The sequence below is a fragment of the Lepisosteus platostomus genome, chromosome 17 (genome assembly GCF_059453375.1).
Source record: "Lepisosteus platostomus isolate fLepPlt1 chromosome 17, fLepPlt1.hap1, whole genome shotgun sequence".
Taxonomy (NCBI): Eukaryota; Metazoa; Chordata; class Actinopteri; order Semionotiformes; family Lepisosteidae; genus Lepisosteus; species Lepisosteus platostomus.
In genome coordinates this window covers 9427364-9454656 of record NC_142627.1, presented here as the reverse complement: position 1 = coordinate 9454656, position 27293 = coordinate 9427364, and the positions used below count along the sequence as shown (strand labels likewise).

The 27293-nt window shown below is 40.5% G+C and overlaps 1 protein-coding gene across 3 annotated transcripts in view; it reads right to left on the bottom strand.

Moving 5' to 3' along the window:
• disc1 (DISC1 scaffold protein) overlaps positions 1-27293 on the bottom strand; it is a 72247-nt gene that overhangs the window by 6010 nt on the left and 38944 nt on the right. For 2 of the 3 annotated variants that reach the window (XM_088609633.1, XM_088609635.1), the window contains exons 10-12: positions 21072-21132; positions 8840-9098; positions 5927-5968 (exon numbers count right to left, since the gene is read on the bottom strand). In XM_088609633.1, coding sequence (XP_088465759.1) covers positions 5927-5968; positions 8840-9098; positions 21072-21132 — 362 coding nt within the window. Of the gene's footprint in view, positions 1-5926; positions 5969-6723; positions 6862-8839; positions 9099-21071; positions 21133-27293 lie in introns of all 3 variants that reach the window. The other variant, XR_015927879.1, reaches the window with a different exon arrangement.

Here is a 27293-nt window from a genome sequence, read left to right as displayed (position 1 = left end):
GTACAGTTCAGAGAGGCTTGGAAGCAGTGTCGCTGCTCTGCGACTCACCACACCTGTTTGGCAATTGCAGTTTGAAACTCTTCCCAAGGGGAAATGCTGTCTTGAAAGAAATCTGCTTTCATACCTTTTCATGGTTGATGTCCTACAAAATTGTTAAATCCTAGTTCCATGGACCAAAGAATTAAAGTGAATACACAAAATCCCCTGAAAAGATATTGGAATCAATAATTTTGCAACTGAAGATGATAAAAATCTTTTGTTCATAAAAGAAAAGGAACAGGCACCTGACTCTCATTTCAGTCCTGAGATTCAGAGAGTTGTCTTGAAACAAAACATAAAACTTTAAGGCCTGGGTCTTTCTGAAAGTCTTGGAAAACAGCTGAAGTTCTGCCCATAAATTAGTACAATCTGACATGCCCTTGAAAATGTTTGACAAAATCCATATAAATACCATATGACTCCACGCTTACTCTAGCAGATCAATACATCAAATGGATTATTGATCTAAATCACTAAGAAGTAAAAATACTTCATTCTCTAATTTCAAGGGTACCTTGAAAATAAAGTCTAATACAAAACATTGAGATGTGAAGGGTTATAAACCAATACTGTAAATGACTAAATTAGCACGTGGACTTGTGCTTCAGACAGGCACATTTATTTTCATTTGGTATATGTTGATAGCAATCATTAACCCAGAACATTTCATATAGTTATTTACACCCATCAACATCATTAAAAATTTGTAACATAAATAGTTTATTCCAGTTTGACCTCCACTACAACGTTTAAGCAAACCAAACTGTGTACAGTACATTCAAAAGAAAGATGGTTTTCTTAAACCACAAAACAAGAGCCTGCCAACAAAAATAACATATTGTACACACGCTAGATTTGGAACCAATTTTTCTCAGACCTTCGAATGGTCTTTCTACTTCATTCTGAAAGCAGGAAACCTGAGATAAGACACTTTTAAAAGGAACTCTCATCTCGGACATTTGGCATTTATTACTGCAAAATAAACCTACAACTAGGCATAACGTAGAAACACTTCCTCCCTAATCAACCCATATAAAATGATTGCAGGGTTTTGTTTGACTTTCCTGCACCTAATCAGTTTCTAATCTAATGCTCTAATCGATTTCTACAAGAGTGCTAATGGAGCCACTGCTGAAAGCACTTGTTTAAAATATCAGAGCACAGACATGCTAACAGGGAAGAGTTACCAGGGAGAGAGAGGTAAAATGGAGAAGATCCTTCTTAAAAAAACTCACAAGTCCCTAGCGAAACTGTTTATGTATGTATTTCTAAAAACAGTGCATTAAAAAACACACAAGGCAAAACAATAAGCATAATTCTTCGTAGAAAGAATTAGAAGAGACAGATGTGCTCATTATATGGTAGGAAACGAAATTACCCAAGAACACACTGCGCATCCTTTATCAAACATGTTCCCTAGAGAGGGACAAGTATCCACTTTCTGCTGTGTATTAGCGGCCTTAATTGACTTCAATGTATTTTTGAACTGTGCCTAAATTCAGTTATACTATGAGAAGCAAGAGTTGTCTTGTATAAATGTCTTGATAAAACTGACATGCTGACAAGATGGTAGCTATTTAAAATTGTCTTGTCTCATGGGACTAGAGGTGTTTAAGCACACAGGTCAAGCCAGGAGCCCTATTCATGAATTGCTGCTGCGTTGGCATTTTTGTAATTTGGTTACTTAAAAAATGAAGATGAGTTGCTGACTCTTCTATTTAGAGCAGTTTTCAAGAGGTTAACATCAGAGATCCATTTACTCTTACTAACAATAATAATACAAGTGATGCTTTTACTAGTGTTATATTTGTAGCATTGGAAGCTTACACTTTGTATGCTTCTTTATGGCTACATTAGCTACAAGAATTATCTCTTCCTCACAACTATTTAGTGCAATAAACCATTAATATGACTTAACTATGGTGAATACAGCCCTTGAAACATACTACGCATCGAAATTTTCCTGAATTTGCATTTCAGATCAAAAGGATATGAGGCAAAAGTATACATCCATCCATCCTCCCATTTCCTGACCACTTTATCCCCACACAGTGTCGTAGGGGAGCCGGAGCCTTGCTCTTTCAGGCATCGAGTGCAAGGCGGGATACACCCGGAACAGCACCCATCCCAAATAATTTTAACTTTTGTTTCTGGGATTGATTTTGTAAAAATGTTTAGTCATGTTACAACACTGTCATGTGTTTAATCCCCCCCCCCCATTTCAGCCTAGTGTAAGAACTGGGACAAATGGCTGACAGGTGTTTCTAATGGCTCAGGTGTTCTATGTTGCATCAATGGTGAAAACAACTGGGAATGTAAAGCCTTTAGAGTTGACTTTTTTGGGTTTCTTGAGATGGCAAGAAAAAACAAGATAAAGACTAGAGAGCTACGTATCTAGTCTAGTCTGTCTAGGGAAAGCAAGCCAATAAAATTCCAATTAGAAGAACCGCAGAGAGACTGGAGACCGCAGAAACAACAACATGGAATGTCTTGACCAAGAAAGAAATTAGAGGAGGGGCTTGCGAACAGCAAAGACCAGTGGCTCATGATAGAAAAATCATTTGTGCAGAAAAACCCTAAAATAACAGCCAAAGAGACTGCAGATAATCTCCAGAGAGAAGAGTTGAAGTACTGTGGCCAGCATATGGCCAGCAGCCATATCACCCTGCAACTCACAACTAGCAACCCACTGAAGCTAAGCAGGTGTGAGCCTGGCCAGTACCTGGATGGGAGACTCCTGGGAAAACTAAGGTTGCTACTGGAAGAGGTGTTAGTGGGGCCAGCAGGGGGCGCTCACCCTGCGGTCCATGTGGGACACTGTACTGTAAACAGGCGCCATCCTTCGGATGAGACGTAAAACCGAGGTCCAGACTCTCTGTGGTCATTAAAAATCCCAGGGTGTTTCTCGAAAAGAGTAGGGGTGTAACCCTGGCATCCTGGCCAAATTTCCCATTGGCCCTTACCAATCATGGCCTCCTAATAATCCCCATTTATGAATTGGCTTCATTACTCTGCTCTCCTCCCCACTGATAGCTGATGTGTGGTGAGCGTTCTGGTACACTATGGCTGCCGTCGCATCATCCAGTGGATGCTGCACATTGGTGGTGGAGGGGAGTCCCTGTCATAACCTGTAAAGCGCTTTGAGAAGAGTGTCCAGAAAAGCGCTATATAAGTGTAAGCTGCTATTATTATTATGATTATTATGATTATGATTATTATTACTGTATCTTAATTCCCAGTGTTCTACATTGCAAGATGCAAACCTCTCATAAGCACTAAAAAGGCCAGATTAGAAGTTCAAAGATAAGACAACACAGTTGTAGAACAAAGTTTTATGGACACTTTAACAGTGATGAACCTTCAGCAAAGTGACGGAAAGGCACAAGTGTGGAGAAAGAGAATGACCCTTAGCACAACACCTCACCTGTGAATGGTGGAGGTAGCTTCATGGCTTGGGCATGCACGCCTGCCTGTGGAACAGACTCATTGCTCTTTGTTGATGATGTAACTGATCAACAACAGAAAAAAGTCGGCAGCAACAGAATGAATTCTGAAGAGCACGGAAACATCCTGTCTTCAAAAGTCTTCAATCTCATTGGCTGGCAATGCACCCTCAGCAAGACAAGGACTCAAAACATACTGGACAATTAACGGACAAGCTCACCAGGAAGAAGAAGTGGACAATTTCTCATACTGGCCAAGTCAACCCTCTGATCCCAGTTCTTTTGAGCATGCATTTTACTTGTTAAAAAGAAAAACTAAAGTCTGAAAATGCCACAGACAGGCAAGGATTGAGATTGGCTGCAGTTAAAGCCTGGCAAAGCTACTCGAAAGAACATGTCAAGAGACTGGTGATGTCGGTTGGTGGCAGACTTGAAGCAGTTGCTGCTTGAAAGGGCAATTACTTTAAGTTAATTGGTCTCAATACTTAATGCTCACTTAAAAGGAGTAGATTTAACAAATTACATTGTTCTGGCACGACTAAACATATAAACAGAACAATAACCAGAAAAATAGATTTTGAACTTTAGTTTTGCCTCATATTAGTCTTTGGATCTGAAATACTGTACATGAGTACATAGCAAAAATGACACATTTCACCAGTGTCCCAATACTTCAGCTTTACTTTGTACACGATGTGTAAATATACCTAATCTGTTTCATATATTGGTGCTGCTGTAATTCTAGCTTTTAAATATGGTTTATATTTGGTACATTTAAAATAAAGCCTTATTTTGTATCACTTTGTACCCAGTGCGGAATTTGAAGTATAAAATACCCAATGTGGACGTGGAGTTTAAAAATTCTCCTTGTCGTAAAAAATATGATCTCTTAATGTGTATTCCTGACATTTTCATCAACAAAGCTATAGCTAATTTCCTTTTTAAAAAAAACTGCCGTTCTAATTATAGCTGGTCCCATTTGATGTAAGCAAATTAATTTCTCCCTCTCCAGAGAGATAAGCTAATTAAACAGACAGCCAAGGACTTGAGTGATCACTCCTAACTCAAGGGGAGGTGTCTGATTACCATGAGAGTTTGGGGGAATCTTGTTTATGCAAGGCAAAGCCCTATAGTATACTGTGGGACAGAGAGAAATTCAATTTGTTTTCAAATGGACAGTGAGATGCGGGCATTCAGGAAAACAAAATTAAACCTCTTTCTACGTCTGCAACCTCCAAACCACACTGCAGTGGAAACTATTTGATTAAACTCATTTCAAGACTTGCCAGAATTTAATCAGAAGCCGGAAATGTCCTGTCCGCTGTGTTTGTGTTAATTTCTCAACTGTATGTCAAACACAATCACAACTGTTTCTAGTATCTTGTTAAAGGCACAGTGCACATTGGGTATTATTTATACTGTATGTATTGGAATATTTTATTTTATTCTGACAAATCTTACACAATCATTTTATATGATATGATTAAATAAAAAAACACCGCCGGTTAGCTTTAGCTGTCTCATAAGTCTGAAATAAACCTAAGTGACTGTTTCAGAAAATATAAATTTACCAAGGAGTCGTATTCCACAGCAAATGACCACAACCAGAACATTCAATAAATTAAACTGGATTATCTGTATTACAAAGAGGCAGACAGACTTCCAGAGATGTCAGAAATGCCTAACATGGGTATTTGTTCAGCAGAAAAAAAAAAGTTAAATTAAATTGTAAATTGTGAACTTGAATGTTCCCTGAATAACATTTTTTTTTCCTTGTCTTATCCTGAATTATTATTGAAAGTACAGGGAAAGCACTATAAAGGGTTAAATACCATAAAGTGATGCTGTAGCTTACACCTCTAATTTGTGTGTGAATAACTACTAATGCAAGAGCAGGGCTTTCTTTATGACCTTAGCTTTCTTTTGTTACTTCCCTGAAGCATCGCTTGAGCTACTAATTTGCTTAAATTTCATATTATAATATTTTTTTAATCAATTTCAGTAGTGAAAATCATCTAAGTGCATTTTACATTACATCCAGTATGAAACATACCCATAACCTGGAACCTCCAACCAAAATAACTGACAAAATAACTGCAGAACTTCAAATAATTATCCGTTAATTTAAATTGAAATTATCAGTTCAGTTAACAGCTATTCCAGCTGAGAGCTGAGCTGGAATAATAACCAGTTTTATAGGTTACAAGAAACTGGACTGGGGACCCCAACAACAAGAGTAATTTCAGAACAGCTTGGAAAAAACAATTCTCCTAAAACAGATAGTGGTGACTTGCTATGTTTCTAAGTATTGTATAATGAGATTGTAAGCCTTTTTCAAATGCAGTTGATTTTTTAAAATGTATTAAAGATAATTAATAAACTAAGAAAAACACCTCCACAAGTGTCCCAATGCAAAACACAATCAGATAAAATGTACAACTCACCTCAGGTAGATTCTCAACACAGACAAGAAACTCTTCTAATTCCTGCAAAAACCAAAGACACAAAGCAAATCAGTCAACTGTTAATTTGTATTTCTCACATGTTAAAATGCAAATTTAAATAGACTTATGGGACAGCATTAATATTTTGTTTTTTACAGGCATTAATCATTACAGACAAAAAAAACAAAAGAATAAAATGGACCTTATTATAATGTATCTCAGTCTAGTCGGGGAAAAAAGGTCTTTTTTGTACACAAAAATAATAATTACAGTTTGGTAGCTGACAGATTGGTTATAGCCTCAGATGAAAGCATAATAGTGATTAAGTGATATAGAAACTGTTCTGCATTTAGTGAGTTCGTAATTAAAGTCTAGCTTTTAATTTCTCTTCTTGGTGCGCTACCACATTCTTATTTGTTACACTGAATAATAAAATTAAATATTTGATTTTGCATAGCAGGTTGGCTGATTTACTTTCATTTCCTTCTAGAATGGTATTAACCTGAAGGCTAATTAGCTGCCAGTGACTTATCAATGCATTTGTTCAGGGATAGAGTGAATTGATTAATGATGGAAAGATCTTTAGGGTGCTTCTTGTATTAAAAGAATTTGGGGGGCTTCTTTGCATAAATTGAAACATTTAATACTCTAAGGACCTGCTGACTGTTTGATGACACCAGCTTGAAATGTGTTCTGGTACGTTTGTTCTTCAGGATTTATTACAGGCTACTGGATTTCCAGATAGAGAAACACAGAACAGCACAATGAAGGGTGAATATCCTGTTGGTTTTCCTCACCTCCACCGGCTGGGAATTTAGAACGGTAGGAAAAGGCTCCGCTCTTCAGGAACAACAGAGAGAGAAGACCAGAGGGTGTGTGGGACACACAGAGAGGGCAGGCAGGTTATTAAGACAAGCTCCAGGGTTTCAACAGCCCTTTCGCGAGAGGAAATGAAGAGTGTTATTCACAGTTAGTCAAAGTCAGTTATGAAGAAAGAAAGTGCTCCTTGCACTGCCTACACCACTTTTGCTGCATGCTCGCTCATTTCATGAATAAATGAATAATGAGTTTTGCTGGAGGAAGCATGAAGACCGGGCAGCCCACCAATGAGATGCAGCTGGTGTGACTGAAAGACACACTTCTAATGGGACTAGACAGTAGACCCTTTTCAGGCAGTACCTGCTTCACAGTACATCTCCATGTTCTGCAAACTCTTTCTGCTCAATTGTAAATACACTCAGTGGGACCTGCAATCTAGACCTGGGTGGAAAGACATTAAGGTTCCTGTCTCTGGGAGGACATTATATCAGATTAAGGCTTGAGGAGACATTGAAAAATGAGAAAACATTGCTAAATCGCTTGCTGCCCTAAGGGCAGCTCCACAACCTAAGAGATGTAAACACATTCAGGATGGATATCAAGGTCACATTTTCACAAGGTCATGTGTCGGAGGATGTTGAAAAACTAATGATTTTAAAACTAGAGCTTGCCGACCTGCAGTACAGAGTAATCTAAAAGAAACCTGGTTCACCATGAGAGGCTAGTATTTCTGCATCTTCTTAAGGCTTCAAGACAGCCTCAAGCTCTGAAAGTTTTCATTTTGGGAGTTCACCATTAAGCTTCTTTTTATTTGTTTTTTTTCTTTCCTCTGTAGTTCTACAGGATTGCAAGTGCAGGACCTGAGATTAATTTAGCAGACACAATTTGCACTGTTGTGGTGTTATAGAAAGAATCCTCTAGGAGTGAAACAATTCATGTTCCTTTCCTCCTCCTTAGGTACATACTGTACTGTAAGATCTCGTTGCCCGAAGTGAACTGAGATGTCCCATAAGCAGACAACTGATTCTCTTGCCTACAGTATATTGTCTAAAAAGTGCAACAGCATCATAAAACACCACTTTTTCTCTTTGGTGTACTGCCTTGGAACACCACAGCTTTCACATCTGGATTAGTTTATATGTTCTTAACGGCTACTAATGAACAGTAAGTGCCTCAGTAGGAAACTGACACATCTGAAACACAAAGTGTCACACATACTGTGAAGGAGCTGCCTGTCTCAGATGTATAACGGACTCCTGTAAATTGTTCCCTTTATTTCAAACACGCTGCAAGTAAGAATCAAACATGAATGGATTCAAATTAATTTAATCCAAATAACATGTGGAGAAACACTGACTATCCTCACTCTGCTAACTTCCCAACCCACAGAGGTTGTATTACAGCATAACTGTATGTGATTCTTAGTACTTGTGTGAGATTCCTCTTAAACTGATGCAACTTTTATTTTTGCACCACAGTCTACTGGCTTGGACAACACAGTGTTTCTGTTTTCCCACTGGATACTCTCCTCCGCATGATTGACCTGTTTTGGTCTTCCAGTGGATAAGGGCATATTTGGGAAAGAGCAGCTGTGATTTGTTTCAAGTCATGAGTGCTGACTAACCATGGGAAAGTACAACAGGAAGTATAAACTCGAACAAGACCAGGGGGAGGCTTGATATAGATGAGTGAGGGAGCAGGAAGTTTTGGAAAGCACTTGGAAGAACTGACAAACAATCCTCTTTTTTTTTCCAACAAGACATCACCACACACCCAGAACTACACCGTACTGATACGATGACATGCAGGCTTGGCTCCTTAATCATGTTGAAAACCAAAAGGGTATGGTGAAACAAAACCTGATGATTTTTTTAAAATAATACATTCTTAGTTTTTGCAACAGCACAATTATTAGCTGCTGCACAGTTTTCCTATCAAAGCTTTTCTAATATTTACAGACTTTATCTGTTATTTCTGTATGACACTGTTTATAAAGGACAGATAAGGGAAGGGATTTATGATGCATAAACACTGTTTATACATGTGTGTGTGCATATGTTACGCATGTACAGGACTGCATGTATTTTAAAGTACCTTGGTTAATTCAGAGTGGTCTAAATCTCCTTCAGTGCACCAGGGGCCTCCTAAGGCTCTTGATTCTGGGGAGAGGCATCCTTCTTTGGTTTCAGCTGGGGGGCAGAGGTGACGCGAGCACCCAGCTTCCACAGCCCGGCCCTCCTCCGTCTCCTCGGAGCTGCAGACACCGGCCGCCCGAAGCTGCAAGCCCTGCAGCACGAGGTGACAGGCCTCCAGGTCGGCCTCCCACACGCGCTCCACGACTTGGCTTCCACAGCTGGAACGAGAGCAGAAGGGGCACTTCACAGCAGGGCAGGCGCAACGGCACATCAGAAACGGCTTCAGAAACGGAGACAAAGAACACACCCCCTTCGATAACAGGATCACCCCACCCCCACCCCCCACCCCCTCAGCGCAGGGGCCTGAACAAATAAGCTTCCGCTCCAGAATACGTGGAGCGTGTCTGAGATTTCATGGAAAAAGAGCTCGGCGAGAATGAGGAAAATGTTTTGCTAAATATCCATTTTCTGACCGCGCGCTGAACTCTCGTTTCCAGATAATGAGGTTTGTGCGCAAATTGTTTTTCCTGAACGGCCGCTTAAGCCACTGGCGTGTTTAGTTTACAAACAGCAGAGGAAATTTCAGTGCTGTAATTAAAATCATTTTAGGTGACCAGGCATTGGTAGGATGGGAAATCATGAACTGTGCATAAAATGAACTGACTTTCTAATTTCCGAGTCCCTCAGGGACAATACATGGCTGTACTGGAGACTCCATGTAATACAGACACGAAATGTGTGTGTCTGGATCTCAATATACTGTACACTTCATAAACCTATATCAAGAAGCAATAAAATATTTTGTATTAGTCCAAGAGTTGAAAATGTTTCTGTCCTTCTCTTTAGGTTTTCCATGCAGTGTTAACAGTAAACAATTTCACATAAGGTGCACACTTACAGTCCAGTTATTGCTCCTCTGAATGAAAATGCATACAATATATTCATTGTATTTCCCAAATAAGGCTGTTCAAACTCTATTAAACAGGACAACAAGATTAGAAATAGAAAAACAGAACTCAAGGTCTTCTAACTAGAATCCCAATACATTTACTGCTGAGCTTAGAATCGTGCATTGGTATTTTCTTTTCACTCAACCTTTTTCAATCAGAGTTTTGTAAAAAAACACAACAATCTGCTATATGATGCAAAGTAGATAATTTAGTTTCACATCACACCATCCCAAAATGTTGTTCCAGCGGCCCACTGGCACTCCACAGCATACAGGACACATACCCTAAAGTCCCTAAAGAGCAGTTATTCAAAAAACCCCTGGCCGAGGAGGTCATGGGCCAAGTCAATAATGAGGTTTTATGCCACGTCTTGGACATTTTCGGTCAAACGTTCAAGAATCATTTCAATGAAGGATGACTTATAACGTCTTATTGAAATGGGAAAGTACAAAGCGCTCCTTCATGGAAGCTCTGGTCTGGAGTGGCCTTTCATCTGCTGCTGGTGAACAGCTTGACTATTTGATTTGATAAAACGCCGAGACAGTAACGGAATGGAATTAAAGGCTAACTACATTCATGAAACTGTAGTATATTTATGAAACCTGCTGTGTGGTTGTGCGGTTTTCGCTGCATCAGTGAGAAGGAAGTGGCGAAGAAGCTGATGAGCTCTTGCCGTTGAGGAGGAACAGGTTATACTTGAGGGAGACAACTACAGTAGATTACCAGCTACCCAAAAAACGCTCAGCAAGCGAGCACTCACGTGTCGGAAGGAGAAAAGATTTTTGAACTGCAGTCTACTTCCTGGAATATTCTTAATAGCTCCCTGTCGTGGAAGAAACATAATGGACTAGTAGATTTTTAAAGTACTGATGCAATACCACTGCTGAAGAATGTGTGACATGGGAAATGAACATGGAAATGATTAGGATTCTCTTTAGCAGGTCCCCAAAATCTCCCAGGTTACAAAGTGTCAAATACTTCCAGACAGCAAAGCATTGTGCGCCGACATGATTAATGGCTCTCGCTAAAGTGAAGCTCACTAACATTCACTCTGTAAAACTTCATTGTGACGCTGGGCCCCACTGTGGCAAGGGTGGATGGCACCATCTCTGAAGGTAAAGTGAAAAACGTAAGGAAACACAAATGCAATTAAGCTGTTTGCTTTACATTCTTCACTTTCCAGTAATTTAATTTAGTGCTTAACATAAACTTCGGACTCCTTTTTTTTCTTGCTTTCTAACCAGGAAGATAAACTTAGAATGATTCACAGAGGTTAAAACGTAGGAGCTCACTGCAGGTCCCTGTTTCTTGTATTTTAAAATTGACAAGGCTCCTTAAAAAGCCTTTTAAGTAGTTTCATCTACTGTATATCTTGTGTAGTATGAAGCTGGCAATGCGTTCTGAAGATCATGAATTGGTGGGACACACACATCTGATTTCTGTATAAATCACTTCTCTGAACGCACAGTAGACTATAACAATACCCGGTTGTTGGGCAGCACTTGCACTGTTCAGTTGGACAAATCGCTGTAATTATGATATGAATGATAATGAACGTATCTGTTACTTCTGTTCCATACTTATTTTAGTCAAGGTGTAAGTCCTTTGATTACAAATGAGTGATGTATCCACTAATACATATAATTATAGATAATGAATAGATAAAAGAAGCAATGGGATGATTCTCGCAGTTTTAAAAGTGAAACTGTACACGAGAGTAGTGCAAACAATACATCAGAAAAGAACGTTACTTCAGATTGGCTGCTGCTGAAATCAACAGTGACTGCCAGCGCTGTGGTCCTCTGACCTCTGAACGGAGTTTCTGACACAAAAATCAAGCGTTCAAACAGGACTCAGAGACAAAACCCTTTTCTTTAAAAACAAGAGAAAAAAAAATAAAGCTTCCCTCTTGAAATATAGCTATGAAAAACTTCCAGATGTTTGCTGGCCATTCCTTCTAGGTTTATTAGACTAAACAAACTCTTTAGACTACAACTAAAAATGTATTATTTCTTAGGCAACAGATACAGCCTTTAAATGTGTCCTTGCAGTAGTACTGAATATGGAGTCTTTTCAATTACCATAAACTGATTAGAAACCAATGAGGCGAGGCAACATTGTTCTTTGCACTCTAGCTGTGGGTATCTGGCAGAAGACACGGTCGCAGCAACACAAATAAATACAACTGAGTTTAGGTCCTCTGTGCTAAACTGAAACAGACAGCTTTGTTAACATCCAGCATATTTTATCTACCACCCGATATCACCTCTCGCAGCTTAAAAATGTGAGGACCCTTCTCTGCACGATTCCATTCGCAGACCACAGTAGAAATCCCTCCAAGTCATTTGTCTGCTGTGTGATGACACCACTTGCCTTCTCCTTGTTCATTGCTGACAAGCCAAGTTTCACATTATGAAAATTGTGGTTGTTATTTAAACCAGAAGCATGGATCTTTTCACAAACAATCTGGCAAATCATGCACGCAAGTGCAGACGAATTGTAAACAGAACTGGGAGGAGCAAGAAATGTCAGTGTATATTTAAAGTCAAATTGAGGATGAAAGCTGACCGATGTCCTGATTCCCTTTTAATACATGGAACTGTGCCTTAAAAAAATGAACCACATCACAACAGAAAATCAGAAACTTCTAGCTTCTAGCCAGAATGAGATATGGAAACAGTATCTGTACTCCACTAGTTGCTGTTCTCTGAGTCAATAAGTAGGCAAATGTAGGATTCTCCCCCATCATCTCTCAGTGAAGAAACCAGTTTTCAAGTCACTCCATGAAGATGCTTCCAGAACGCCAGGTGTGTTCCAGCCACATGCCCAGACATACTAAACACCCTTTTCAAAAACCGCTTGGGCGTGGTCCGAGGGGGGGCTCTGTCATCTAAAACCAATACTGGACCAACTGCCAGCTGAGCAATGGGGAAAAATCACGTCATTTCTACATGGCAACATATCTAAAAGAAACACTGCCACACTGGAAGATACAGAGCTCAGAGTGGACATCCATGATGACGCTATCCCACAGCAATGCATGTCTGGCAACCAAAAGTGCCTCTTTTGGAGCTGGAGGACCGTTCATTGGCTCACATGAGCTCTTTGAAAGCTCACAGCATGATGGGCCAAGCAGCAGAGACAGCACATCATTTCTGTTCTTTGACAGTGACTTTTTACACTGGGAAGCTCTTATTGGCATCTAGCAAAGAAAACTAGATGTAAGACACTTTTACCAATTGCATTTTATGACAAAATATGAATAAACTTGTCTTAGGAACAAAAGAAGCAATTAGATTACATTCCAGCTCTGCAAACCTCATATTCAACATACAGCCTTTCCAAAGCTACAGCACCTTTTCACTTCTGATGATACTCAGACAGCTGATTTTTGGTTACCAGCTATTAAACATTACAAACGAAAACAGAAAATGCATTAAAATTCTGCTAATTAATTTTAACTATGCTAACTAACATACAGATTAGATCTATATGACATTTTTGTACGTGGAAACAAACTACCTTCTCTTGACGTATGTTATACTGCAGCTCACAATGACCCTTTAAAAGACAAACATGCTGAAAAATAAACTTAATTGTGCAGTCTTTGTAGACATCAGTTTTGGGGAGAAAATACAGAAAGATACTTCCGTAGAACAGGTGAGTTTCGCTACTTTCCTATAAAACACATTCTAATAAGACAGGAAGTCCTATTTGACCCATTTAAATAGTGCTTTGTTGATTCCACTCCACTAGGTTCAGGCAGAGCTGAGATGCCACAATCAGAAGTTGTTAATATTAACCCCATTAATTAAACACTTGACTCAGCTTTCAGAGCTCATTACAAGGAGAGCTCCAAACATTGTTGAATGCTTTGGACGGCTTTAATTTTGACTTCGAGGCTTGTCAAAGGTTTGCTTAAAGAACAGCAATGCAGGTCTGTTCTCATCAGAACAAGCATTCTGCCACAACCTCTCAGCAAGGGCTTCAATCTGAGAGTCTGCTCACAGTGCAGACCAGTCCACGTACAGTACTTCATTTCCGATCCTCCTTCTAGCTGAGAAGTACAACACCATTATGAAATACCAGGCAAATGGTATTATGGCATTTCTACCATTGATCTGAACAGATTGATTAAATGATGCTAGATAATGCTCTCTGTGCCTTAGTTAAAGGAATCCTTAGATAGTTATTTGTTCTGCCTTAATGAAAACCCCTAGGTCAAAAGAATATGTGAGGGGGAAAAAATGCACTGAGCCTTATGATCATTTCGGAAAAAAAAACAAACAAAACTCCTTCAGAGATCAAACTAAATAACTTTGGTAAAATTAAAACTTATTTTGGAGACCAAGAAGAAGCAAATCAAAGGCCGACATGCTTTTGAAGGTAGGCTCAAGCTGGGTCCTTCCGATTGCTGACAAAATAAAACAAGTGGGTTTAATTTAAACTGCCTGCTGGTGGGCTAGTTGAAAAGGGTTTTAATAGCATGGAGTCCTGCTGTGACCTCAGGGACAGCCCAGCGTTGACCGGACTGTGGCTGTTGACATCTGGGTCTCACAAGTCGTCAACAAAAGGCAGGACAAAACAAAACCCACCGCTAAAGGATTAGTTATGTAAGAGCGCAGAGAGATTTTTTTGGAGGGAGATTTTAATCTCTCCTCAGATGTCTCTGTATTAAAATACTAGATTAGACTTTAAAACCCCCCAACAATGCAATGTTAATGGTTTATATACTACGGTACATTACCATGCATTGCGCTGCATTTATTGCATTAACCACAGACTCCACAAAGTAGGCCAGTATTGCACAGCACACTTCTCCCTGTGACGTGCTCCCTGAAGCCAGGACAACATTAGCCTCTCCCCTCCTGCCCCTTTATGGCAGTACCTGTTCCAGATAGCAGCAACGGCCGGCCCTGCATCGCCTGTGGGCGACAGGCACCAATGCTTATTAGATTTCCCATCACAGTCTAAATTGTGAAAGCCACAGCACACAGCATTTGTGACATCCAGCTGCACACCTAGATTTACAAGCCGTGACATGATGCCGACAGAATAAATAAGTCGTTTTAAATGGGTCCGCGGCCTGGGTTTAATTGATGCTGGCCTGCGAGGGGCTCTCCAGTCTCGCCCGCCCCAGCGAGCGAAAGAGTGCTGTTCCCACGCAGCCGAAACTGGTAATGAAGGAACCTTTATTTCTTCAAGGGGTTGGACATGAACGCCTAAAGAGACTGCACCTCCTCGGAACGCGTCAGTTTAAATCACAGGCCCCTCAGCGTTCAGCCCAAAGGACTGAAGGAACGTTGAATCAGGGAAACCAGGGGAAACTATGTGGTAGTGCATTTAAAACTAAGAACGAGAGGCACGTTTTAACCTGAAAGGTTTGGGTGGTGCGTGGAACAAGCTACCTAATCCTGTGATGGAATGCCGACACCCTGGTGTCTTTCAAGACACGTCTGGAAGAGGTGCTTGGATCAATTTAGTATCAAAGCACCATACACTGGAGTTGGGCCCAATGGTCTCCTTTTGTATGTTCTAATGTTGAAATGCTGAACAACCTTCTATCTTATTTGGCCGAAGAAGCTCACAATAAGTCCCTGTATGACCTCTGTATTGGGAACGGCAGTCTTTTATTTTTTTTAAAAAGGGAAACGTTATGCAAGTTATAGATGTTACTGTCTGGGAGAAACAGTTTTGCCACCACGTCTCCCAGCTGCCTGTCAGATGCTGAGTCACTGTGAGTAGGAAGGTCACAAAGAAACACAGAAGTTAATCGCTGAGCCCTGCTGGCATTTAATAGAGGAAGAGATGATTTTTCCCCTCCAAAACCCTGTTAGTACATTTCAATCTGACATTTCTTTAAGGTACCTGCGTGCAATTTCCGGGACAGAGGACATTTCCATCCTCCGCTAATCAATGGAGATGTAACTGGGGCATTTCTGACAGGGCAAATGCAAGTAACAGAAAAATAATTTGTGCAAAAAGAAGGAAGAAGAAAAGCATTAGGAGGACTGATGGCTAGTCAGCATTTCAAAGAAAAACCCAGCATGAGCAGTCAGGTAGTCCAGTCCACTGGCAGGACCTCCGCTCAGCAGAGACACAACCCCTGCAGCTGCTGAAAGAAGAATGACACTTATTTAGACTCTGGATCTGTGTTCCACTAAATTTAAAAAATAGGAGAGGATGGAAAAATAACGTGGTAAAATTGAGACCAGCAAAATTAGGTCTTCAGCCATATTGCCAATAAATATGTAAATGAATAAAGGGATGTTATATTCAATTTATAATGTACCTGTGAAGTCTTTACCATCTCAAAGCAATGTGGAAGACAGGCAGAACCTGTGTTGAGGCTTGAGTGTGAATTTTAGGATGGCGCCTCCATTCCACAAGATGTCACTCGTGCGTGTGTGTTTGCAGGGAGGGACAGTGTGTTGGGTCTCGGCACGGTGTGTAGTGAAAAAGAGACTCGGTGACGTAGGGAGTGTGGCCTTATGGGTTGGAGCAGGAGGCTCCTAGCAGTAGGGACAGCGGGGTGAAAGCTGGAGATCCCGGGAATCCGCGAGGAAAGGGCTCGAGGAGGTGAGGAATAGGAGGCGGGACCTGGTGTGAGTGAGGCAGAGACTGTGGGCCTGGGACCCAGAGGTATCGGTATGTGGAGTCGTGTGTCCTGTTACCCCCATGAGGGAGCCAGTCTGAACCCCACTCTCGCAGAAGAGTGCATGTAACGAAGAAAAGGAACCCAAAAGAGGCTGAAAAGGAGCGGGTCAGGGCATATGGAACACCTGGCCACACCCAAGATGATGACCAAAACCCCCCGTGGCACCACAACGTGAACTGGGAAACAGCCCTTTTATACCATATATATACAATACCAGGGGCAGACCTAACGCGCAGTGCAAATTGAATTAATATGCCGAGTAACAGAAGAACACGATGGAAAATAAACAGGGTACCGCACAGTTTTCTATTATTAAATGAAATAAAAATGAACATAAAACACGTAGATTAACAGCAGTAACCCCCAGAAAGGGGTGATGAAGCAGGAAAGTTGCGAAGGAAAATGCGCTCATGAATTTCAAATTAAACCTCGTGGACTATCTGAGAATCTTGGAAGCTCTGGGAACATTCTAGAAGCTTTGGGACTCTAGGAATGTTCCTGAAGCTTCTAAGCTCTTAGAATGCTCTAGAAGCTTTGGGCCTGTGAGGCTGTTCTAGACTGTTCTAGTGCTTGTCCTGTCACCACAAGTACTCGAGGAAGAAGGGGTGTATTTCTTGAGTTATACTACAAGAAGGCTTGAAGGGCTTTAAGGCCAATTTGCGTTTTTGTTTTTTTTTAATTGACAGACATGTAAAGATGTTCAATGAAATGGAAAATGGAAATGCTCTTCAGACAAGCAGTTAATTTTGGATCTCAAAAAAAGCTTAATGCTGTGACAGTCCGTTAGGAGGGAAGGTGGTGACCTGTGAAAAGTCTTTGTTAACCCTGTAAAGGTAACACTAATGCAAGCCATTAGATACAGCAAGACTCCTTATTCCTGTAATAATTAGGGAAGCAGTAACACTTACCAGTGGGCTATTCCTGCTGGTACCAACCTCACCGATTTCTGCTTTCCCACGTGCCCATGGAGGGCGACCTCTTCTCCGGTCCATGACCAAGCACCCAAGATAAAGTGGAAACTGCCTGGAAATGTACTCAGTGTATTCGTTTCCCCATCAGCGCTAACCTTGACACGCAGGGTGAGTTTATAAAAAGGTTCGGATAATGGCATTTTAGCACTGGTGTTCTCCGCAGGGACCAGAATTTTCACAGCGACCCTTGGGCAGATTAACAGATTGCTGCCTTCAGGAACACCTCTGTTCTGGTTCGCATCCAAACTGCCTACTTTCCCACGCTAATATCCTTTCTTTTAGAGCTCACCTGGGAACACATACTGTGCTTCAGAACTGAGGGGAGAACAAATTCTCCTCCTCAACCTCAGTACTATGCTTGGCTGCGGTTGTTCTGTCATCTTGTAGCTTCCACAAGCAGCATGAGTGCCAACACATCAGCTGCTTGGAAAGGTTAGCATTTGCCCCAACACATAGTTAAAAGCATAATAACGCTTGAGTCCTGTAGAGACTTTAATACAGGTTAAAATCTTAATCAGGAGCATAATGAGGAAACTGTTAGGAAAGGAACATTGAGATAGTACTGAGGGAAATTAACAAAGGTAATATACAGACACATAAAATACAAGAGGAAAGCAGGAACAGGACAGGAGCAATAGAATTCAATCATTTATCACCGCAAAATAAACAGCATTAAATGCACTGCCTCGTAACACCTTGGGACTTGGAGACTATTAGATATTTCTAATATCTAGGCTTCAGTACAAGCACAGCACTAGAATCTTTAATCAGATCTAAGGATATCACTCCCATGCTGGCCTCCCTGCACTGGCTGCCTGTATAGTTTAGTGTTTATTTTAAAACACTTCTCCTGACATAAGCTCATAAACGATCTGGCTCAGTCATTCCATTTTTTGTTTAGTTGAGGTTTTAATGATGGTGCTTTCTTGCAAGAGTCACTGTGTTCTTGTATCCATGTATTATTGTTTTTGATGTTTTGGAAATGGTAAAGTTGTTTTTAGACTAAAGGCAATTTATATAAAAAATATTACTCTTTTTTTAGCAACTATGAATAATGATGCATTGGTTTACCACATGCCAGCAGTTTGATACAGAATTCAAGGAATGCATAGTGAAAATCTATTTTTTAAAATAAAAACACAAAACTGAGTGTTCCTATGGCAATCCACACAGAAAAGAGATGCAGCCCATTAGTTCATGAGGATTTCTTCATGGACACACAGACATACTACCCTTATACTTTTAAAACACACACTACATAATACAGAATACTGACCCACCTTAAAAGTCATCTTGACTTTGGGAAAAACTAAGGTTGCTGCTGGAAGAGGTGTTAGTGGGGCCAGCAGGGGGCGCTCACCCTGTGGTCCATGTGGGACCTTATGCCCCAGTATAGTGATGGGGACACTATACTGTAAACAGGCGCCGTCCTTCGGATGAGACGTAAAACCGAGGTCCAGACTCTCTGTGGTCATTAAAAATCCCAGGGCGCTTCTCGAAAAGAGAAGGGGTGTAACCCCGGTGTCCTGGCCAAATTTCCAATTGGCCCTTACCAATCATGGCCTCCTAATAATCCCCCTCTATGAATTGGCTACATTACTCTGCTCTCCTCCCCACTGATAGCTGATGTGTGGTGAGCGTTCTGGCGCACTATGGCTGCCGTCGCATCATCCAGGTGGATGCTACACATTGGTGGTGGTGGAGGGGAGTCCCCATTACCTGTAAAGCGCTTTGAGTGGAGTGTCCAGAAAAGAACTATATAAGTGTAAGCAATTATTATAATTATTAATTATTATCTTGCTCAGCTAACCATCCACATACCTTGCAACACACATTTTAAACTCTATCAGTCTATTAGTGGGCAGCGCAAAAATAACATTGAGGAAAGTGAGAGACAGAAAATGCAGTGCTAAGAGGGTAGTTTCCTACGCTCTGGACATGAGGAAAGGGCTCTGGAACGAGGGGTTTAAAAGGTAAGAAACAGATTGGTCTGGGAAAGAAACACACGGCCCATTCTCTAGCTCTGCAATTAAACAACTGTGTAATTCTCTTCACGCTTTCGATTTCACTTTTAGCAGCTGTACGGGAAAAGAACCAAAAGTTTGGGCATCGCTTTCAAACACGAGAAAAAGACAATCAGCCTCACAACTCCTGAGCCCTTGGGAGTGTGATTTAAACGGTCCTGACAACATCATTCCCCATACACAAAACAATTTACATCGCAGCCGAGCAAATCAAGAGGCCAAAGATATCTTTCTCTGCCCTCTGCTGTGGCTTTTCTTTTGACTGTAGAAGCACATCATCTTCACGAGAAGAGCAGCACATTTATATATATGTAAATATAACTAGTGTTCAGTTCTTAAGCTTAACGTATCTAAAACAATTTTAAAGCTATTTTAGCTGTTTAGAATGTGAGATAAAGATTGGACTCAGTTTTCACCCCGAGTTAAATTTTTGTTGACTATTGAATATTAAAAGGCTTAAAAAAACAACAGTCCACACATATAAGTGTTTACATTTTCCAAGATTCCTGCCAAATCTGACAATATTCTATGAATGATATTAATAATACGTCTGTACAATTAATACTTTAGTGAAATGATTAAGGTCTCATTCTATAGAATTTCTCATGCTTTGTGCACCAGATGGAAAATCCTAATTATAAAGGTTAAAAGAGCAGCAGAAAGATATCTCAAACTACCGCCCCGCAGGTGAACTCTGTGATATGCTGTATAGTGATTAAAGAACAGGAAACAAACAGGCAAAAAATGCAAAACTGAAAACATGTAATTGCTTTGTACTGCCAAAGCAAGTCAAGCCTGCCAGCTGTGGAGACGTACAGTAGCTGAAAACAGATAATGAATACACTGGAGCTCCTAAATTATCCCATTTGGGGCGCAGGACAAGCTTCATAATTAAAAAAGTGCTGGTTTCTTCCAACGTACGTGGCAAAAACATGGTGCAGTGGCAAACATCTTCTGGTTGCAATCTTCTTTATTACCGTCTTGGCAACTGAGAAAATCTCTGCTCCCAAAAGATACAACAAGGTCTTTTATTCAGAGGAAACCAAACGAAAACCCATATGCTGTCAGCTCTCCAGATGGCTGTGCTCAGCTTTTAATTGCAACAAAATCTCCACAGTTTTACAAAGGTGAAGATGGGATTCGCTGTACACTAAATAATTCAATTCTCACAGATCGAAATGCATTCATAATGCAACGCTGGCACTTTGTAACTGGTGAGCCCAACGGAGAACGCCACAACTCCAGCACCCATCTGAAAATCTCAAGCCATCTATTGGGAAAGCGATGCTTGTTTTTGTATGTGCCCTGGTTTTACATGTATTACCTCTGTCAAAAAAATAAAAATCTTCTGATCACAGTTTAAATAACTTAGCTCTTCCCCTCATTTATATTTATGACACTGCATATTTTAAGGACAAATCGTGTTGATGTAGTCTCCTTCAAGTGGTACTAATGGAAGCTAGTTTGGAGAACCAATGGCTGTCATTAATGATTTAAAAAATGGTTTGCTTAATCTGCTAGACGTACTGTAAGCAGAAAGGGGGCAAAACCTCAAACTGCATTTGAGAAAAAAAAACCAAAACCTCACCTGTGGAGCCGATCCTCAAGTAGTTCAATGTATTTCACGGCATTCTCCTTCAGATTGCTTTCTGTGGAGTCGACAGAAAAAAAGAGATTAATTATGGTATTTATATTTTATTTTCTTTGTGTCTTCTGAACATCTGGCATTCATCCAAGCCACTGTCTTCAATGCTAAAGCACATTTTTTTATCCATGAATGATTAAAAGTGTTAACTTTGTAAGAAAAGCAACCCAGACCTTTTGTCATGTGCAGATGCTATTTTGTAGTTCACACAACTGGACTTTCTACCTCCAAATGATAAGTGAGCTTGGAAATATGAATATTTCAAAATGTTCAAATTGAGTTAGTGCATCATATTGTCCCCTTTTTAAAACTGTGGATATTTTATTGCACTTGGAACTGGAATAGGCATCATACAGTACACTGTATCTTTTCTTCATATAAATTGGTCTGAAATTTTGAAAACACCTTTATGGTAGCTTATAAATTGCGTAGTCTTTGAAGGGCTTATTTACATGAATTTGTGTTTTTGCCATTTTGTATTTTAGTATATAAACTATAACATTCCAGGAACACTGGATTTTAACACGTATTCATTCACAAGCATTGTAAACTGCATTGCCAAAAAGACAGGAATGGCACTAAAACATTGTGGTATTTTTCTAACGCCAGCCTTTTGCACTGTGTTAAAATAGGAACTCCTAAGTGACAAGTTTTGTGGAGGGGTTTAAAAAGAATGGCGTCTCTCGGCTGAGGGTACCCCAATTCCTAACCGAATGACTGCAAGCTGCTTCTAATGCTCCCCACATGGAACAGGAGGCCCCAAGTCCTGATATCTCAGGGTATAATAATACCAATTCAAGGGAAAGATACTTAAAATAACTCATTTCCCTAACTCTCCACAATAGCTACAAAATCTCAAGTCATTCATAGTGACACCTGATTTTACAGTGTTTAGGATACTGAAATAGTGCTTCATTCAGTCTGTGGTGATGCAGTTTGGAGGGCCAGTGGGTACAACCTTTCCAATACACAAGACAGCATCTACGTGCAAGAGGCCTTAGTGAATCTGACAAGCTTATCGCAGGTTGTTATTCCTTTTTAGGGGATGAAAAAGAGCATTCAGTGTGAAAGCAACGACATGTTTCTTTTTTAGTTTTTAAAACATTTTTCTGCATATATAAGCAGATAAAAAATGACTACAGTATAATCTTTTGGAAGTCTTCCTTGAATATTAATTTATTTTTTCAAGTCTCTTGTGTAAGTTTTCATCAGTTTTACACTCAAGGGAAACATAGGCTGCAGTGTTATATCAACTGATGTTTTCATTACTTATTTTGATCCTGTCTCTTATAATAAGGTAAAGAGAACAGCTTAGAGGAAAAAAAACACTTGCTGCTTCGTAGACTGCTGGCCAAGGAGATAAAGATAGCACTAATGGTATTTTCATACACAATCTCTTTAAGGAAACCATATCTTATCATCTCAAAATATTAACAAAACCTTCTCAGATCCCCTTCTGAAAGATATAGTGTAAGATTCAAAAGTAGCTTCTAAAAACACAGCATCTCACAATATAGTGCTAAAATCTTTCAGCTAACTCCCACAGAAAATCCTGCAGTTTGACAGCAAATAATTTGTGAAAGGCAAAAATAACATTTTTTTAGCACTTGTGAAAGATGACATCTGAGTTAAAAGGAATTTTTAAGACAGGATAAACATTTTAGAACGTCTGCACGTCTGGAATGCAATTGGAGATGGTTATCCTTGTCGGCTGGGTCTTACCAGCGGGATATTGCACAAGACTGCTCTGGCTCCTTAAGCTGAGAAAGGAAAGTTTATCGCCTTCGTAGGTCAATGACTCTTAGACATAATGGTAAATCAAAGGCTCTAGAACTGAGCTGTCAATCTCCCTGGTTTCAACAAACACCTTAAAGTATCACCTGCATAGGCACAGAAAGTCTAAGAAAAGAAGGAAGAGTTAAGAAACAAATTACAGAAATCAAGCTACCTTCTCCCTGGCAGTGACATAAAGAATATTTGAGTAAACCCCGTGCCAAATGTGCAAAAATGTGGTGATGGAGCCAAAAAACTAAGACACAAACCAGCAGCTCTGTGACAGCTGTTTTTAATTTTAGGACAAGGGTGCCACTAATGTCTGCCATGTTATACAGTGTGCCCTTTTTTGGTGCTCAACATCTCGTCTTGGGACAAACGTGATCTATCATTATTGAATTTCTAATATCCCTTGTTCCAGACTTTGGCTCCTCTGCTCTGAGATTTCCTAATTGAGCCCTGAGCCAAATACCACTCCCCTCTTCCTCTGTTGTCACTTCACCTGCCTCCATTTCAAGTTCACCCATAGTATTGCCTGATGGACGTCTCTTCTTCAGTGCTCTTGACAGGAATCCAAAAACCATCCCCGCCAAAGCTACTATACAAGTCAGGAATCACCAGCATCCTTAATCAATACCCTGGTCAATACCAACGTTCCTATAGCTGAAAGATTTTCTTACCTAGTACAAAAATTAAAATGCTTCTAAGAGGTTTCTTGAGACTACCAAAATAACTGGAAAAAAAAACAAGTATTTCTTAACTAGAATGATTGCAAAATCACAGCTAAATTAAAGCCTTTTATGAGCCGCTTCCCTTGAGACAACAAAGCATGTAAATCTCTCCCTAAATGATCAACACCCCCATATTTTCCTCTGCTGCAGGGACCTAGAAGATGTAGAGCTGTACTTAGTATTAGTATAGACATAAACATGAGTTGCATGCACCCATTAAAAAAAGCTTAAGAGTTGTATAGTACTTCAACCCAAGCAGAAACAAATCACTAAAGCTTTGATTCATATTTTCTATTTTATTTATACAGAGATTTTATTTCCCTAAAGTAACCTACCATAGTGCTGGAAAGGCAGTTTTAATTTTACATCAAAAATACAAATCCACAGAGACACTTTATATGTATCTCCATAGAGCAACAAGCAGAGCTGGACAACCAACAGCACACTCAAACTGAGATGAAAATCACAGATGCATTTCAAAGAAACTAGAATGCATGGGTTCATCTTAAAGCCCCAAATACCTATAACACTATTTTAAAGAAGAAGATAGCTTTATCTAGATAGGGCAGCACAGTAGTGCAGTGGTCAGCATTGCTGCTTTATAGAGGTGAGGCCCTGGGTTCAATTCCTGGGGTGCTGTCTGTGTGGAGTTTGTATGTTCTCCCCTCCCTGTTTGCATGGGTTTCCTCCCACTGTCCATATTGTGACATACTGTGGGTTAAGTGGCATATGGAAAAACTGGCCCTGGTGTGAGTGTTTATGTCTGTGTATCTGCCCTGCGATGGACTGGGGTCCCATCCAGGGTGTAGCCTGCCTTGTGCCAGTTGCTTTCTGGGAAAGGCTTCAGCTTCCTCACACCCCTGTATTGGATACAGGGTTAGAAAACGGATGGATACTTCTACTTAAATCTTTTTTTTTAAATGGAAAAAAGGTAACTAAAAAGGTTTTAATAAGCTTTTGTTTTATCCCTGTGTGAATTGTGTGCGTCTTTAAACTCAGCTCCAGACAAAGACAGATCTGGAGCTTCCTTAAATAAGTAAGAAACTAGCAGGAATAATAAGTGCACAAGATCAATGCTACCATTAGCCCCCCCCCCCCCAGCTTGCACTGCAAGGCCCAGTGCCCAGCAATCCCATAACCTAGATAGTCCCACTTATTGAACCATTTTCGTTTCTCACTCAGGTTCATTCTCACTGTCTTTGTAAATTAAGCTGCGCTCTTTCAACACAAATATACAGTTCAGCCTGCCAGTTGTTTCCATGTTCATCCTGCATACGTCCCAGGAAACAAGAGTTAATAACAGCAGTGCTGGCTTTGAACTAACAGGATCTCTTCTTTAAGGCACTTCTGTCAATATTTGGCTGTGCCAGCTTTACTTTCAGCCCAACTCACTACTGAGTATTGTCATCAACATATTTGTCCTAGGCTTGGGCCAGAATTAAAACACTGCACACACTTTCCACAGGAGTAAATCAGATCCAGAGCATCTCAAACGGTGTTCATTAGGAACAACAACACCCAAGAATTAAGTGTCCTCAAAGGATTATGGAGTGTTGAGTGAAAATTTGGCTGAACCCCTCTTGGCTGAGGGCCTCCTGGCCAGGGGACGAGAAAGCTGGGACCCCCTGCAGCTGCAGAGGTGGAGATGGGCTGGGGGTACAGTATGTGAAGGAGAGAAGGGGATCATGTACAGTATTTATACTGTTTTAGGACAGGAAATGAGTCAGGAGTGATTACAAATTACTGACGTCTGATTGAACTTGGTTGTTGTCATCCATCAAAGATAAAAAAATGAGGAAAACGGCTTGGGTCAGACAAAAGTACTAAAAATTCAAGGTGAACCCTTTAAAATTAACTCCTGAGGATACACACTATACTTAATTAAGGTCAGAAGAACATTCCAAAAATACATTGGTTTATTCTGACCTGAGATAATGAACAGAAAACGGCACAGCCTCAAGAAAAAGACCAGTTCCCATGGATCACAACTGACATCAGGACAGCCAGAAAGGAACTAGAATTTGTTGTGCTAGTTTTGGCTGCTTTCTACTACTCAGTCTCCAGGAGCAAGTTGGATTTACAAAGGTCATGCTTAACACGTTAGTAACAACAACAGTTTGACAGCTTATCGCAATTTAAATTATCCAAGTGCCACAATAAATTAACTGCAAGGTAATGGGGTGATGCAAGTTTATATATATTTAAAAAAACCATTAATTGTTGTTCCATTAACAGGCAATACACAAAAAGTCATGCCAAACAAAAATAACATCATGTACCAGTGTAAGGCTGATATGATGTAGTTGTATTAAACAAATGCACTTAGCTAAATTAATTTAAATAATGAAAGAAACTGAGCTTTGGCATGCTACAAACTGTTTCAATTTGACCAATTTGCTAGTTATCTACAGCAAATATTTTCTATTCTTTCACAGTTTGGGCATTCAAATACTTTAATCTGTCAAAAAAAAAAGTTACAAAAGTGTCCATTTTACATTTAATTTTTCCCCGTGAATTCATAAGCTCTTCTTAGACACAATGCATTGAAGAAACTGAAGGAGAAGCCACAAGAGACTGAAATTATTGATTTGGCTGACATTTGTATCAGACGTGACTTAGTTTTGTACTTATTTACATGGCTGGGCATTATATTGAAGCACTCTACAATACAGGGTGGAGCAGTGGCTCTGTGGCTAAGGATCGGTGGCTGTGGCTGGAAGGTTGCCGGTTCAAATCCCGGCAGAGGAACCCTACTCCATTGGGCCCCTAAGCAAGGCCCTTAACCCCAGCTGCTCCAGGCGCTGTATAAATGGCTGACCCTGCACTCTGACCCCCAGCTTCTCTCCGTGTCTGTGTGTCTCATGGAGAGCAAGCTGGGGTATGCGAGAAGACAAATTCCTAATACAAGAAATTGTATACGGCTAATAAAGTGATCTTATCTATCTTATCTGATTCATGTACACTTCTCAAGGGAACAGCAGTGCCACAGTCCCACCCCAGGACCTGACCACTCTTCCACACTGCAGGCTCCAAGCCTGACTGAACCCTCAAGTCGGAGACACAGTGCAGACCTTGTGACAAAGTGGAGCTCCAGCTCACACTTACACGGCACATGGGACACAGGCTCACATCACATCAGTTCCTTTCCTGTCCTCAGAACACGCGTCTTCAAGCCAGAACAGCGCAGTCTGCTTGGGTTCAAGAGATTTCACCCAGAGACTCCTAGTTTCGATCCACATACATCGTAAAGGTGGTGCGATTTATGTCCTGAACATAAAGCATGAAGGCTTCAACACCTGATCCCCTATACAGAATGAGAGAAGGAACCAAGCTAATTCAGTATCCTGTCTGAATGTGGGTGCTGAACACCAATCCAGAGAAGAGAAAAAGACTTAGCTAGGGGTGGAAAAGTGGAAATGCCGATGAATCTGCCTGACCTCGTCCTCATCCAAAAGCCAGGGGGAGTACTTGCTCAGGGAGAAAGATGAAACTCGAATATGAAATCAGAAATGATGGAGGGCTTTCTAATTCACACTTGCAGCACACACCTGAAGGCAACATTCCAGATGGCAAACTGAATCATGTTTCTAAAGCCTGCATTGGAAAGGGTTTGTTTCATCTTGTCTTCAGAGATGAAAGCAAATCTGAAATTCCAGACTTC